At 37.7% G+C, this 16,490-nt stretch overlaps 1 protein-coding gene across 1 annotated transcript in view; it reads right to left on the bottom strand.

Moving 5' to 3' along the window:
• Positions 1 to 16,490, bottom strand: part of FREM2 (FRAS1 related extracellular matrix 2) — a 224,324-nt gene that overhangs the window by 83,596 nt on the left and 124,238 nt on the right. The window contains 2 exon segments of the mRNA XM_049778470.1: positions 5,499 to 5,750; positions 7,148 to 7,273. Of these exon segments, the coding sequence (XP_049634427.1) occupies positions 5,499 to 5,750; positions 7,148 to 7,273 (378 nt within the window).

The raw sequence follows: 16,490 nt of genomic DNA, 5'->3' as shown, positions 1-16,490 counted from the left end.
TCCAAAAAAGCCAGTCACTTTAGCTGAAACCCCCACGGTTGTCACACAAAAGCAGAAAATGGAATCAGCTGGAATGTTCCCTAATTAACTTTAAAGACTGACAGCAAAGATTAGTGTAATGCCTTGAGCACTGACAAAAATCTGCAGTACCAAATTGCAACTTTTATTGAAATACTGAGTACTGAAGATGCAGGATATAGGATAGTTGCACAAAACAAGAGCTATATTCTCACTTCAGGTGTCCACATAGATAATTTTCTCTCAATGAAAACTCATTCTAGTTGTTTACTAAGATTTCATACAAATTGACTCAAGACATATCTTCACTTGGAGTCTTGTTCTACTTTATACTAAGAAGGGTTAATCAGCACAGAGAAAACCCTCAGTGTCTCTGAGATGTGCAGAAATGTGCCCTTCAAATTGTGATTCAGATTGCAGCCCTCCACTTAGCAGGCACAGAAAACAGAAATGTTAACTGATAATTTATTTGACAAAGTAATCTAGATTTAGGGAATCAATTTATTTTTAAAGATTGTGGTTGCTCCAAGTTACACAGTTAAAAGAATTTTTTTATTTTCAGTAAGTGAAAGGTTGGTTGATTCACAAACAAAAATTATCCCTTTCAAAAGCAAGTTCCTAATTTTTGATATTTAACATTATGGAAAGCAATGCAATATTTATTTCAATAAACACCTGACTTAAATGGTATCTGGGGACTTCATAATAATTCTATCTCTTTCTTATGATTAGATTGGCTATTATATCTTTGAGAAAATACTTGTAATTTAGAGGAATATAGTTATGCAGACTGCATTTGAATTATGTTGGCCAATCTAAATTGAAATATACTAATCTAAATTGAAATATAAAACATTCATCATATACCTTTTTCCTATTATGCAATCCTAGGAAATTGAGAAATATTTCTAGAAACAATAGGTTCATATAGCAAAAGTGGCAGACTACAAAACTAGCAAGCAAAAAATCAATGGCCTTCTTACACACAAATAATGATAGAGAAGAAATGTACATTTTAAAAAATCCCAATCATGAGGCTAGAGCCATAGAACAGCAATAGGGCATTAGCCTTTCATGTGGTTAATCCAGGATGGACTTTAGTTTGATCCCTGGCATCCCATATGGTTCTTCAAGCCAGGAGAGAATTCTGATCACATAGCCAGAGTAACCCTTGAACATCACTGGGTGTGGCCCAAAGACCAAAAAAAATTCTCAATCACATTAGTTCCACACAAATTCAAATACCTTGGAGTCACCTTAACTAAAGAGGAACCTATACAAAGAAAACTACAAAACACTGCTTCAAGAAATAAAAGAAGATATCATGAGGAAATGGAGACCTAAAACCTGTTCTCATGGATTGGGAGAATTATCTTCATTAAAATGGTAATACTCCTTAAAACACTGAACATATTTAATGCAAAACCCCTAAGGATACCCATGACATTCTTAAGAAAAAGTAAATCAAACACTCCTGAAATTTATTTGGAACAATAAAAAATCATGAAGAGCTAAAGCAAATTTTAGGAAAAAGAAGAGGGGGAGGCATCACTTTCCCAAACATTAAATTGTACTATAAAGTAATAGTCATTAAAACAGCATGGTATTGGAATAAAGACAGACCCCCAAATCAATGGATTAGACTTGATTATTCAGATAATGTTCCCCAGACATACAATTAATTATTTTTTGATAAAGGGGAAAAAACACAAAATGGAGCAAGGAAAGACTCTTCAACAAATGGAGTTGGGACAACTGGTCATCCATAAGCAAAAAAGTGAACTTTGACCTCCAGCTAACACCATGCATAACAGTCAAATCCAAGTTGATTAAAGACCTTGATATCAGAACTGGAACCATAAGTTCTATAGAAGAACACATAAGTAAAACGTTCCATGACATTGAGACTAAAGGCATCTTCAAGGAGGAAACTGCACTGTCCAAACAAGTGGAAGAGGAGATAAACGGATGGGACTATAGTATGCTGAAAAGTTTCTGCACCTTAAAGAAAATAGTGACTAGGATACAAAGACCACCAACATAATGGGAGAAACTGTTCACCTAATACCCATCAGATAAGGAGCTATATATAAGATATATAAGGTACTGACAGAACTTAATAAGAAAAAACATCTAACCCCATCAAAAAATGGGGAGAAGAAATGAACAGTCATTTATCAAAGAAGAAATGCAAATAGCAAAAAAGGCACATGAAAAAATGCTCCACATCACTAATAATCAGGGAGATGCAAATCAAAACAAAAATGATGTACCATCTCACACCACAGGGACTGGCACACATAACAAAGAACGATAACTATCAGTGTTGGTGGGGGTGTGGAGAGAAGAAACTCTATTCACTGCTGGGAATGCAATCTAATTCAACCTTTATGGAAAACAATATAGAGATTCCTCAAAAAACTGGAAATTGAGCTCCCATATGATCCAGCTATACCACTCTTAGGAATATACCCTAAGAACACAAAAACACAATACAAAAATGCTAGCCCGAGAGATAGCACAGTGGTGCTTGCCTTGCAAGCAGCCAATCCAGGACCTAAGGTAGTTGGTTCAAATCCTGGTGTCCCATATGGTCCCCTTTGCCTGCCAGGAGCTATTTTTGAGCAGACAGCCAGGAGTAACCACTGAGCACTGCCGGGTGTGGCCCAAAAACCAAAAAAAAAAAAAAAAATGCTTTCTGCACACCTATTCATTGCAGTGCTATTTACCATAACCAGATTCTAAAAACAACCCAGAAGCTCGACAACAGATGGATGGTTAAAGAAACTGTGGTACTTATACATAATGGAATATTATGCAGCTGTCAGAAAAAAAATGAACTTATGAAAATTATTATGCTGATTGAAACAAGTCAGAGGGAGAGACAGATACAGAATAGTCTCACTCATCTATAGGTTTTAAGAAAAATAAAAGACATTATTGTAATAATATCCAGAGACAATAGAGATGAGAGCTGGAAGGACCAGCCAATTATATGAAGCTTACCACAAAGAGTGGTGAGTGCAGTTAGATACATAACTACACTAACAACTGTCATGACAATGATAGTGAGTGAGAGAAATAGAATGGCTGTCTCGAATATAGGTTGAGAGTGCAGGAAGAAGAAAATGGGAAGCATTGGTGGTGAGAAGGTTGCACTGGTGAAGGAGGGGTGTTTTTTTCTATAACTGAAACCCAACTACAAACATGATTGTAATTATGGGGCTTAAATAAAGATATTATAAATTAAAAAAATAAAGTTAAAAAAGTATAATTTCTTTCTCCTAAGTATTACTGATAGAATGTGCCCATTTTCTGTTTGATGGTAGTTTTGTAATGGTTGTTAATGTTTTTGTGCTAAAGAGAGGAGCACCTGAGTTTAAGATGAGTGACAATGACAACAGAGATTTGAAAAGACATACAAATAGAGAGACTTATGAGAAATGTGTTATAATCTATGTCTGTGGTAAAGGTCTCAGTGATGATAAGAGTAGAAGAGAACTCAGGAAATATACATGGAACTTTTATTAAATATGGCTTGGGCAAATTAAGAATGACTGAAAACTGCTGGCTGGATTCTAGATATGATGTTTTGCCAGTGTCTGTATGGTGAGCTGAAACCTTGGGAACCAAGCCTTATGTTCTGGGAGTGAATAGCTAAAGCAGCTAAATTCTGAATTATCACTGGTCCTGCTTCTGGCAGAAATTGTAGTTCAGAAAAAAAGGGATTGTAAATGTCATGCAGTACACCATTCCACTGCACTTCAACCTTGTTATGACCAGGCAGGTTTTACTGGAAGAACAGTAGGATACAAGAACCACACATTTTGGGTCCTACACTGACTGTGCCTTGATCGGCTTTGATATCAATCACTGGGCCTCTCTAAAGTTCAGTCAGTTTCAAATGTTGAAAAGAGAACCAGAGAGATAGAAATGGGTGTTACATGCATGACTTGGTGTTAGACACTCATTGTAGAAACAAAGGCCATGCAGCACACCACTGTGAGGCCCATTAATGAACTGCTAGTTTAATTGGTTGAGAATTGACAAGCGGGGCCCTTAGGCCCTCTGAACACTGACTGGGAGATACTCTCACTAAAAAACTTAGCAAGAACAGCAACAACAAACAAAGCAAAACCAAAAACATAACTAATGATATTACCTCCTATTTCTATAATATGAAGTTTTATATATGTGAAAATGCTTGGTACCTAGCAAATAATGGTCTTTTGTGTCATTTTTCCTCTATGTATATCTAATATCAAGCTATATGTGAAAGCTATTTTCCCTTACCCCTTAAAACATGGATTAGATAATTATTATCTATATTTTAAAGTTAAATTTCTAATTTTTTTTTTTATTTTTGGGTCACACCCGGCGGTGCTCAGGGGTTACTCCTGGCTGTCTGCTCAGAAATAGCTCCTGGCAGGCACGGAGGACCATATGGGACACCAGGATTCGAACCAACCACCTTAGGTCCTGGATCGGCTGCTTGCAAGGCAAACGTCACTGTGCTATCTCTCCAGGCCCTAAATTTCTAATTTTAAAATAAATTATCTAGGATTCTATTAAACATTAAAAAAACCTATTTATTTATTTAAGGTTTTTGGCCACACTTGGTACTACTAACTTGGCTCTATATGCTACATTCCTCCCTGTGTTAACAAATTCTGAAACCTAGATAGGCACCACGTTTAAAAAGGCCCTAAGTACACGAGGGAAGTTTTTTTTTAAAAAGCTGTCTGCTATTTCAGGAACTTTTGCAAAGAAGTCTGTACTCTGCTGAAGAAGACAGCATGAAAAAAGTATACCTGTAGGAAAGAATGCTTGAAAAAAATAACCTATACTCACAGGCATTAAGGCTCTAAAAGCCTTGGCTGCCTGTCCATGAGACATTCAGGAAAAAAAGGGATGTAGTATAAATATTAATTGAGACATAATTTCTGCTGACATTCTAAAGATTACTCATATTTAACATTTACATGGATTCAAACTTTGGGGCCAGAGATAGGAGATATTATATAATGGAGATGTAGTAGGGTGCTTGCCCTGCATGCAACTGACCCTGGCTCAGTCCTCTGAACATGAGCTGGAAGTTGCTCCAGTGCGTTGTTGGTTGTGGGCTTCAAACAGCAAACAAATAAACAAACTTAAATCTACTTAGTCAAGAAAGATAAATTGATCAATGCAACAAACTTTGAAACTCTTTCATCCTATTAAAAAAAACAAGCATACATGAATTTTGTGTAATTCTTTAACATGCTTGACTATTAGAAGAAGAAATATTTTATTTTCGTTTTGGTCATGCCTACCATGTATCAGGATTACTCCTCACTCTATGTTCAGGAATTACTCCTGGAGGAGCTTGGAGGAGCATATGGGATGCCGGGGATCAAACCTTGCACATGCAAGACAAGTGCCCTATCCACTGTTTATCTCTCTGGCCTCTTAGAAAAAATAATTTTAAAATCTGTACTCACCATCATCTTTATCAGGGACAATAGTAATCTGTGCTCCTGGGAACTCAGATCCAATTCTTCCACCCATCGGCATGCTCAGAAGGACCTGGAAAGTTTCCTTCTCTTCATATAAGGAGTCATCAATCACTATGATCCTGCACATTTTCTCACGCTCTTCTCGATCAAAGCGAACAATACTGGTGTGGTCCTCGGGCCTAGAGATGTAATCAGAGTAGGATAGTACTGATGTTGGCACGGTTCCACTGGCTGTTCCTGGAGGGAGAATCCAAAAAGTTTCTATAGAACATGCCATAATGGTTTCCAAAAACAATTATTTGCATATGGAGCCTTGTAAAGATCAGATAGTGGCTATGAGCATTCCAGCAATGACAACATCATCCTCACACTGTCCTGGCATCTCAAGTCCAGTTCATAATGATGGCAAAAGCAAGGCAGATATTCAAGGTCTACTCCTCTATTTTGAAGTAGCCATTTAGATCAACACACAGTTACCAAATAATTGTTCATACTTCATATGCATACTGTGTATGGGCAGACTGCAAGCAGGGCCAGAGAGAGAGAGCTCAAGTGGTAGCACATATTCCTAAGTTTGATCCTTGATCCTCCGTGGTTTTCTAATGCACAATCAGGTTTAATTATGAAAGCCCACAAGAAGTGCCAAATCCTGTACTGCCTGATTAGTCTTCTCCACTCTACTAGGTTTCACACATTTCCAGATTGAGTTTTTGGGAAGTTAAACAACATGCTTAGAAACCACAGCCCAAGGCTGATTCTAAAGTCTGTATTTTAGGTCACTCTTATTTACTGCTTTCAACTCTTAAACATGCATGGGAAGTTAAACAAGTGTCTGCTGATATCCATATCCCATGCCTTCCTCTTTGGAATTCTTAAAAAAATACCGGATTCATAGAAATATATTTATTGTTTTAATAAGCCTTGCATTCTAATTGTGCATTATACAAAAATCACCACTCAGAGGAAGCTAAATCATTTTGTAATGGTTAACATAACTTTCAAAATACTTTGGGGCCAGGATGATGGTAGAGGGGGCAGGAGCACATTTTTTGCATGCAAAAGTCCTAGGTATAGTCCCTTGAGATTAATTTTATTTCATTTTGCTTGTTTTAATTTTTTTGGGGGGGATGTCATGCCTAACAGTTCTCAGGAATTACTCCTGACTCTGTACTCAAGGATCACTCAAGGTAGCGCTCAGAGGTTTTCTGGGGTGCAGGGAATCAAATTCAGATTTGCCAATGGCAAGGCAAGTGTCCTACCCACACTACTACTGCTCCAGCCCATGCCAGGCTGTATATTTGCTTTGCCTTTAAATTATTTTGAAAACAATAATTTTGTTACATTTTAGCAGGTTTAGGTAGACAAGAGAACTTTAATTTCTTATAGTCCATAAAGTCTTGAGAATTTGAAAAAAATAACCAAGTGAATCATAAAAAATTTTGAGAAATAGCAGCAGAGACTTTTAGATCTCTTAGAGCAGCTTCCAGGTTCTTATAAGGGAAAAATGTCTGGAAGAATAATAATTGTAATTTATGAAAAAAACAATGTATGGTATAACCCCATGGCTGAAGTATGCTAAAGTGTCAAATTTCAGTCTCTGGATAAACATTTCAATTGGTTCTGCAGGAAGATACCTTGCTGCGTGTAGCAAATCACCATCAACTCCTGGCTCACATCTCCACTTCTCCTGATAGGGATAAACAGCTCACCAACATCTTCTTCGATGGAGTATTCAGACTGAGGAATGAAGACAGTTGATTCTATGGAGAGAAAGCAATTATCACCATGATTATTTGTCTGAACTTCTCATGTTTAAAAGAACTCCCTGCAAGTTAAAATGGCTTTAATAACAATTATATCCCTTTTGTATAATCTTGGAGAATTACATAACATGAAGGACAGGATCAAGAAGTAAGATGTGTAAAACATAGAGGCTCTGGGTCACTGGATTGCTTATCTTTGTTGATCGAAGCCCTATGATTTACAATAGTGATAATGATGGTTTCCCATCCACAGAATCCAACACCATATTCATCTCTATTATACCCAACTCTCTCCCCTAAGAAACTAAGACACTTATCTTCAACTCCCCCTCTTTCCAACCAACTCAATTGTGTGGATCAGTTCTCCATTGTGATATTTTGGGGCATTAAGTTCTTTTGGGGATAATTTGTGTGTGTGTGTGTGTGTGTTTGTGTGTAGTGCGTGTGTGTGTGTTCAGGGGACCACCTTGATGTTGGGATCAAAGCTTAGTTGGCCATGTATGCAACAAGCATTCTATCTTTGCACTAGCACTCTACTTTCTGTACTCCAGCCCCAGACCACTGAATTCTTTTCTTTTGGAGGTGGGGGGGCACACCCGATAATGCTCAGGGGTTACTCCTGGCTATACACACTCAGAAATCGATCCTGGCTTGAGAGACCTTATGGGACGCCAGGGGATAACTGCAGTCCGTCCTAGGCTAGCATGGGCAAGGCAGACACCTTACTGCTTGCACCACCGTTCTGGCACCCCAGGCCACTGAATTCTTAATCTAGACATAAACCCTAGCATTGATCTTAACCTGGAATCACATTTTATTCACCTCAACTAATAAATACCACTGGCATACTTTCTTTAAAAACTACTTTGCCTGGCAAGTACCAACTTCTTCCTTAGAGCTTACTATAGAGGCTGAAGACCTTTGGAATTACCTCATTTTACTGCTTTACAGACAACAGAAATCAGATTTCTGGGCTAAACTGATGTCAAGGATTCTGATATGCTTATTCAGACCTGAGTCAGGTCTGATACAAGTCAGACCTTGTAATAGCTCCTCTATTATTCTTTGTTTAATCTAAATGGATTCTTTTAAAATGACTAATGATTTAAAACAAAATATGTAAATACTCTTGTAAACATGTTACAATATAAATAATTTACAAATAACTGAATAAGTTAAATAGTGTGTTTTGCTTGTTTGTTATTTAATTAATAGCTCCTTTAAAACATATATCTGGAGGCCAGAGCAATAGCACAGTGGATAGGGTGCTTGCCTTTCAAGCTGTCAATCAGGGTTCAATCTCTGGTATCCCATGTGGTCTCCTGAGCATGCCAGAAGTAATTTCTGAGTGCAGAGCAGTAGTAACTGCTGAACACCACTGAGTGTGGCCCCCAAACCAAACCAACCTAATAAACAAAACCAAAAAAAATGACTTCATAAATCTTTCAGCCTGGAGAGATGGGCACCCCCTGAGTTCCACCAAGAGTAAGTCCTGAGCACATTCCATTTCCCAAAACCAGTCAAACAAACCTTTCATAAATCTATTAGTACTCTGTCAGTAGTTTCCCCTGCCACTTGAAGAATGATAATAACAGGAGGTATATAATATTATGTTACACAGTATTCTAAACCTTAATTATTTTTAAGGTCTATGAAAGACATGCTAAATAATAAATATGTTGAAGAAAACTTCATTTAGTTCAGTAAAATGTTTATTATGATCATTTAACATGATCACCCCTACACAGATAATTCTAGGCTCTGACTGGGAGTCTATTTAACAGAAAATCTCTCTATATATAGAAAACGCTTTATGGCCATTTCTAGAACATTGAATCCACTAATTCTAATGGTCAAAAAAGCTACAGAGGAGGGTCTTAAAGTCCTGGCTCCATTTTTTCCTCCTGACCTGTGCTCCACAGGCTGACCACCATGAACCATAGCAATGTTCTCTCTCTGCTCATGCTTCTGATTTGGTTAATCAAAGTGGTTTGGGCAGAGCAGAGGGAGGTCATGTCTTATTCGCCTCACTCCTCTGGAGTTCAAGTACTTCTCTGAGGCTCACTCTACCCCATGAAAAGGGTACAGTGCCTGCTGGAGGCCCTGTACTCAAGGGGTTCCACTAGGTAATTCCTTCCTCTTAAGGCCTGCAGGTCATTTATATGTTGATTTAATTGTTATTAAGCTATTCCTCTCTTCCTGCAAGGCATCCAGTCCTCTCCCTCACCTCTGTACATTAAAAAAATATTCCATTTTAATGTCAATGTGTTTCTCCCAGGACTCTGACTAACATACTAATTAAGAAAAATGTCACCATTAAAAAATAAGTTTTCAGATATAAGATTTTTATATCATTGATTGGCTGGCTTCAACTTGCTCACAGAAATGCCCAACGTTCATATCTCATGGAGTTTATATGCTAGTTGGCAGGAAGAGAGGAAGAAGAAATAAACAAATACACCAGAGAAGTCAAGGAACAAGTGATGAGAAAAGCGAGTGCTGAAAGATTACAAAAGATTGGGGAAGTATGTGTCAGAGGGTAGGGGAAGTCGGTGAAACAATAAAGTATATCTGAAAGACTTGACAGGCATATTTTATCCCAGATCACCAGGTTGTGCCCTATATGGATAACTGAGGAAAGCAGGTGAAAAGGGCCTCAGGCCAGGTTTCCAGGGAACAGCCAATGTGAAGAACAAACTGGGCAGGGAGGAGAAGGTAAAATAAGGAAGCAATGGCTGGCTGCAAGATCAAATTGCCATGATGAGTGGTGGCAGAACTATTGGAAACATATACAATTTTTTTTCAGTTTGATAATGTGAAAACAAACAAGGTCCATCCAGAAAGATGAAAACATGCAAAAGTTATTTATTTAGAGGTTGGTTTTTATTTTTTTTAAGAGAGCTAGAGTCAGGGACCGGAACAGGAACACATATTTGGCAAAGACTCAAAAGCAGGCAGAGGGATGGGAAAGCATTACATTGTAAAAAAGAAAGATTTTCTGTGAACCGTAAAGGGAGGGTGCTGGCATGGGAGCAGCTCTTGGGCTGAGGAGAAGAAAACATTTATAGAATCATTAGGAGAGAATATTCTAGCTGCTCTTCTAAATTGTAAGTTTGGATAATATTCAGGAAAACTGTCAGTTAAAGATCGATTCCTGATCATGTGAGGCCTGTTGCTTTCAAGCTTGGCTTCCCAGCTCTTAGAGGTTGTGAGCCAGGGTTAGAAATGGAAAGTGGAGGGAGGGAGGGAGGCACAACTGGTGATGTTCAAGGCTACTCCTGACTCTGTATTCAGAGATCATGCCTGGCAGGTTTGTGAGAAAGCATGATATGCCAAGGATTGAACCCAGGTCAGACATGCTAGACAGGTGCCTAATTTACTGTGTACCCAGGGTTCTATTGTAATGTGCAGTCTTACCATTGTTGGATCTTATGTCCTGTTTTTCGACAAGAAAACAGGAAAAGGTTTTGTAAACTGATCTAACTTATTTCAAGGTCTTTTTGTTATTGTGTTGTTGTTTTGGGCCACACCCAGTTGTGCTTAGAACTTACTCCTGGCTCTGTGCTTAGGAATAACTCCTGGTGGTACTCAGGGTGCTATATTGTGGTGCCAAATATTGAATTGGGGGATTAGTATTATGCAAGGTAAGTGCATTAACCTTTGTACTATCTCTGACTCCAAAACATTATTTTAAAAAATAATTACTTTATTTAAGCACCGTGTTTACAAAATTATTCATTATTGAGTTTTAGTCACAAAATGTGGTGCACTTTCTCATCACCAATGTCCCCAGAAAAACATTTTTTGATTCTTCTGTGGCATACACTCTGCAGCAGACAGTTGAAGCAAAAATTTCAGAGAGAGGGTTTTGCAAACATCAAGGAAAGAGATCTGAGAAGATTGGATCTCATGGTGGCAATGAAATTGGCATAATATGGCTGTATACAGGGCATATAAAAGAAAGGCCAGAAATTCTGATGAATCAGATATAGCAAGTCAAAGAAGGAAATAATCAAGATGACTTTATTATTATCTTGGCCAACAGAAAGGTAACTGATGTTTGCAAGGTAGGGTAGACTGCAGGCAAATCAGATTTATACACAGAACTCAGGAGTTTCCTTTGGATATATTAGAACTGAGATGCTTTCCAAGTGTACAAAGTAAAATATCAAGTCAGGGAACCAGTTGGTAGAAACTTCGGAATTTTAGCCAACAAGTCTGGAGTGTAAATTTGGGATTCAATGTGTGTTTCTGATTCAGTGAAACCAGGAGCCAGAATAATTTAGGAAGGGATTATAGATGGTCATTTAGAGGTCAGGGAGATAAGGACGATTAAGTAGAGAAAGCTGAGGAGGGATCCATGATGAAAACAAGGAAGGGAGTATATGGGAGGACAAGAGCAAAAACCTAATTCAAGAACAGGGAGTGATCAATTGCTTCAGTTTTTCCTGGCAAGCCCAGGGATTTGAGAACAAAGAACTGATTGTTAGATGTGGCCAAAGGAAGTCACTGGTAATCTTTCTAGAACTGTTTCAGGAAGTAGAGTAGAAAGAAGTCTGATGGAGTGGATTGAAGAGATAATGAGAGGAAGGACAGGAGGAAGCTTTTGAAGACAGCAGACAAACATTTCTTTAAGAAAAGTATGGGAAGGAAGAACGGTCTAGGGAAGTTATCTCTTTTTGTTAAGTTTTATTAAAAGCAAATGTTATCCTAAATGGAACCAGAAAGAGTTAAGGTGTTTGTCTTATGTGCAGCTAACCCAATTCCATCCCCAGCATTTTATGTATCAGAACAGAGTTAGGAATAAGCTCTGATCATAGCCAGGTGTAGCTCAAAAACAAAAACAAAAACAAAAATATTTTTACTATTACTGATGTGAAGTACAATTTTAACAAATCATGAGACTATGTGGTTTCAGTGTCCAAAATGTGCAAGTTCCACAAAATATTCAAGTTCAAATTTAATGAGTTTCTTGAATTCCTCAGACTTTGATTCTATGGCAATGACATGATTTTACACAAAGCTTCATTCTTAAAATTTGTTGTGAACTTAATGCTCTCTATCTCTTGATATTCATAGATCAAATCCCAACTCTCAATGTGCTGAGATCCATAGGAATCTAAAGAGGAAATTAGGTTTAACCAGAGAATATTCTGAGAAAGGCTCCTCTTGATGGGAACAGTATCCTTATAGGAAAAAAGACGAGGCATCATTCTTTTTCACACACATGCACTGAAGGAAGAGTGGTACAAAAGTGCAGGTGGTGATGTTAGGAAGAGAGCTCTTTTCCTACCAATAAGCCGAACCTGCTGAGCCTTGATAGTGAATGTCCAGAGTTTACAACTGAAATAATAAATCTATGGTTTACACCACCATAGTGGTCTGTGATACTGTGTTCCAGCAAACAGTAAAAATGGATGATGAGAGAAAATTATACAAATTTATACCATTTTATATAAAAGGACATATGTATTAAACACATAAACTACATACATGAGTACAATACATCAAAGAACAGAATATAACAATGTTTGGTATCCCAATAGCATGCTAGAGTAAAATTTCAGCAGTTCTTGGAAATCATTCAAAAAAAGTAAAGTTCACATGAGAGAAACCATGAACACAGGGAATAGTATCAGAAGACAGAAAAAAAAAAGCCTTGGGCTGGAGAGAGAAGTACAGAATGTACTTAATGTAGTAGTGCTTGCCTTGCACTGACTGATTTGGGTTTGATCCCTGGTTTTCCCAAATGGTGTCCTGAGCAACACCAGAAGTAATTCCTGGGTATATGGTCAAGAGTAACCCCTGTTGGGGCTGGAGAGATAGCATGGAGGAAAGGCTTTTGCCTTTCATGCAGAAGGTTGGTGGTTCGAATCCCGGCATCACATATGGTCCCCTGAGCCTGCAAGTAATGATTTTTGAGCATAGAGGCAGGAGTAACCCCTGAGCACTGCTGCGTGTGACCCAAAAACCAAAAAACAACAACAACAACAACAAAAGAATAACCCCTGAGCATCACTAGATATGGCTCAAAAACATATACAAGCACATAGACACACAGAGAAAGAAAACATCCAGTAGGAAAATCCTCTCAAATGTTAACAATAATTATTTCTATGTAGGTAGACTTCCAGTGACATAAAAACAAACAAACAAACAAACAAAAACAACCTCTGTGACTCTTGAAAATGACCATGTGTTACTTTTCTATTTTCATATTGGTTTTATTATTTACTGGGAGAGAACAGTGAAGGCTTTCTTCATTAGTCAATGTGGCTGCATTGTAATGAGTAGTTTAGTTTATAAATAAAGTTTTTGTTTCTAGGTTCTGATTTAGTATAACTCAGAACAAGGAGAAAAAAAAACCTTCTAGTCTCATAAATGAAGCAGTTACAGCTACAAGTGAAAGAGAAGATTCATATTATCCATACACTATACTGAACAGATTTAATAAAAAAATCACACTATTATAAAATGATAGAAACTTCTAAAATTTTTTCCTATAATAAAGCAAAGAAAGGAAATGATGAAGACATTGAGTGTCATCTTTTTAAAGTTTAACATGTTCAGAAATAACTCCAAAATTATTTTGATAATCTTCAGGCTCTCAATGCTGGGTGACTACCTACTTTAGAGTAATGCATTTTGAATCTGTCACTAACAAGCTTGCACATGGTCAGCTCTATGATATTTTTATGGCTTGTCCTTTAACTTTGAAATAGACATTATTTGTAGGTTAAAAGCAATAGGTCTTAACAAAGAAATGAATGAAAGTAAAAGTCTATATCATATAAATAGTAAGTATTACAAGTTTATATCAGGGTTCAATAAAGTCTCTAAATCTTTCTCTGGCACTAGGCAGATATAGTGGTTAAAGTGAATTTCGATCTCATTAAACATTGTTTTGCAAATGAAAAAACTTGCAGGAGGTTATATATGACTTAAGTAGTTCAATTTTGCATCATCTTTCTTCTTATTCATTTTTAGGTACCAGAAATTGTTTGCTAGACTTTCATCAAGGGCTTATAATTTTGTTTTCTTTAAGATAATGACTCAGACTAGGAAGCAATTGAATTAAAAGTGAAAAGAAGTCTGATATACCTGAAAGTTAAAGCTCATATCTGCCTTCTTCATAATTCCTCTGTCATTTCACTAATTCGGACCTTCAATTATTTGATAGTCAACGATTTCCTCCTCTACCAACATTATGAATAGTACAAAATTTTTAAAAAATACTTGATTGATTGATTGATTATTGGTGCTTTAGGCCACACCCAGCATTACTCAGAGTTTACTCCTGTCTCTGTACTCAGAAATTGCCCCTGGCAGGATGGGGGACCATCTGGGATGCCTGGAATCGAACCAGGTCCCTCCTAGGTTGGCTGCATGCCAGTCAAATGCCCTACCGCTATGCTATCTCTCCAGCCCCTCTACAGAATTTTTTTCTTCTTCAGTTCTGAATCCAGATCAGGACCTCAACATGCAAGGCAAATAATGTATTTTTGAGCAACATCTTTGGCCCTACTATAGAAAATGCTATTTAGTTATTTTGCTTTGGGGGCTACACCTGGTATTACTCAGGGTTTCGTCCTAGCTCTCAGTTCAGGGATCACTCCTGGAGTGCTCAGGGGATGCCAAGTCAACAATGTCCAAAGCAAGTACCTGACTATCTCTCTGGCTCCGCTATATGAACTTTTAAAATAATTTCACTCAGTGCACACAAACATTCTCTTTTCTTTGTTTGCAATAGGAGTTTTTGAAATATTAATTTAACCTCTTTATAGGTTAGTGTTTACTTTTTACTAAATATTTTTTTTTTGTGGTTTTTGGGTCACACCCGACAGTGCTCAGGGGTTTTTCCTGGCTCCGTGCTCAGAAATTGCTCCTGGCATGCACGGGGGACCATATGGGACGCCGGGATTCGAACCGATGACCTTCTGCATGAAAGGTAAATGCCTTACCTCCATGCTATCTCTCCGGCCCTACTTTCTACTAAATATTAAATAGTATTCACATAGTTTGATCTTACCAAAAATATTACAGATACCAAAATTGGAAAGGGTGTTGAGCCACACCCTTTTTTTTAGAGGTCATTCTTAATTCTGTGCTGCCCAAGATGACATTGGGGTCAATGGCATGGGAGACAAGTACCCTTCCTCTTTTACTATTTCTCTGGCTCTAAGATAAAATATTTTATTATATTTTAATATCATAATGATATCAGAATGAGCCTATTACAATCAGACACCTGCAAATACTTCAAGTGTACAAATTAAACTATTCTATAAAATAGAAACTATCTGTGCTAGGTATCTCTACTCAAATACTCATATTTAAGACTGTATAATTCTAATATTTGAGGGTTTTTTTTGTTTTAGGGCCACACCTGTTTGATGTTCAGGGTTACTCCTGGCTAAGTGCTCAGAAATTGCCCCTGGCTTGGGGGGACCATATGGGACACTGGGGGATCGAACCATGATCCTTCCTTGGCTAGCGCTTGCAAGGCAGACACCTTACCTCTAGCGCCACCTCGCCGGCCCCTATTATTCTAATATTTATATATGATTTTTGGGTGGGAATGGTTCCATTTCCTTGTGTCCTCTTCAGTTATTATTGAAGTGATCTAAAACTTTATGACAGTTTTGCCCAAAGCATTATAGAGATTCCATGTGATAGGCTGGAATCAGTACAGCTGGTAGGGCACTCTCTGTGGTATTTCCTTGTATAAGAAGTTTATTTTAGTTTTTTGGGTCATACCTGATGTTTCTCAAAGTTATTCCTGGTTCTGTGCTTTGGAAGTACTCCTGAAGAGCTCAGCAGACCATATGGAGTGCTGAGAAAACAAACTTAGGTAGCCTGAATGCAAGGCAAGTGCCCAACCTACTGTACTCTCTCCAGCCCTCAATAAAACTTTTTTTTTGTGTGTGTGAATGAGGTGATTTTTTAAGAATGAGAGTTGGAGTCAGCCTTGTGAAAAGAGGACTCAAATTCACAGACACACATAGACACAGACATACACAGATGCACACACTTAGACACACAAAGATATACAAATGTAGACACACAGACAGACGTAGACATACAAACACACATACACAAGCCCTGAATCTAGAGAGAGGGATGAGAGATTGAATAGATAATGGTCAGTAATTTTGTCTATTGTCTATGTAATGAAGTCTCGACAGAAACGCCAAAGATATGTGTTCAGTGTTTC

The sequence above is a fragment of the Suncus etruscus genome, chromosome 8, assembly GCF_024139225.1.
Source record: "Suncus etruscus isolate mSunEtr1 chromosome 8, mSunEtr1.pri.cur, whole genome shotgun sequence".
In the NCBI taxonomy this organism is placed as follows: domain Eukaryota; kingdom Metazoa; phylum Chordata; class Mammalia; order Eulipotyphla; family Soricidae; genus Suncus; species Suncus etruscus.
This window is presented reverse-complemented; position numbering and strand designations above follow the sequence as displayed.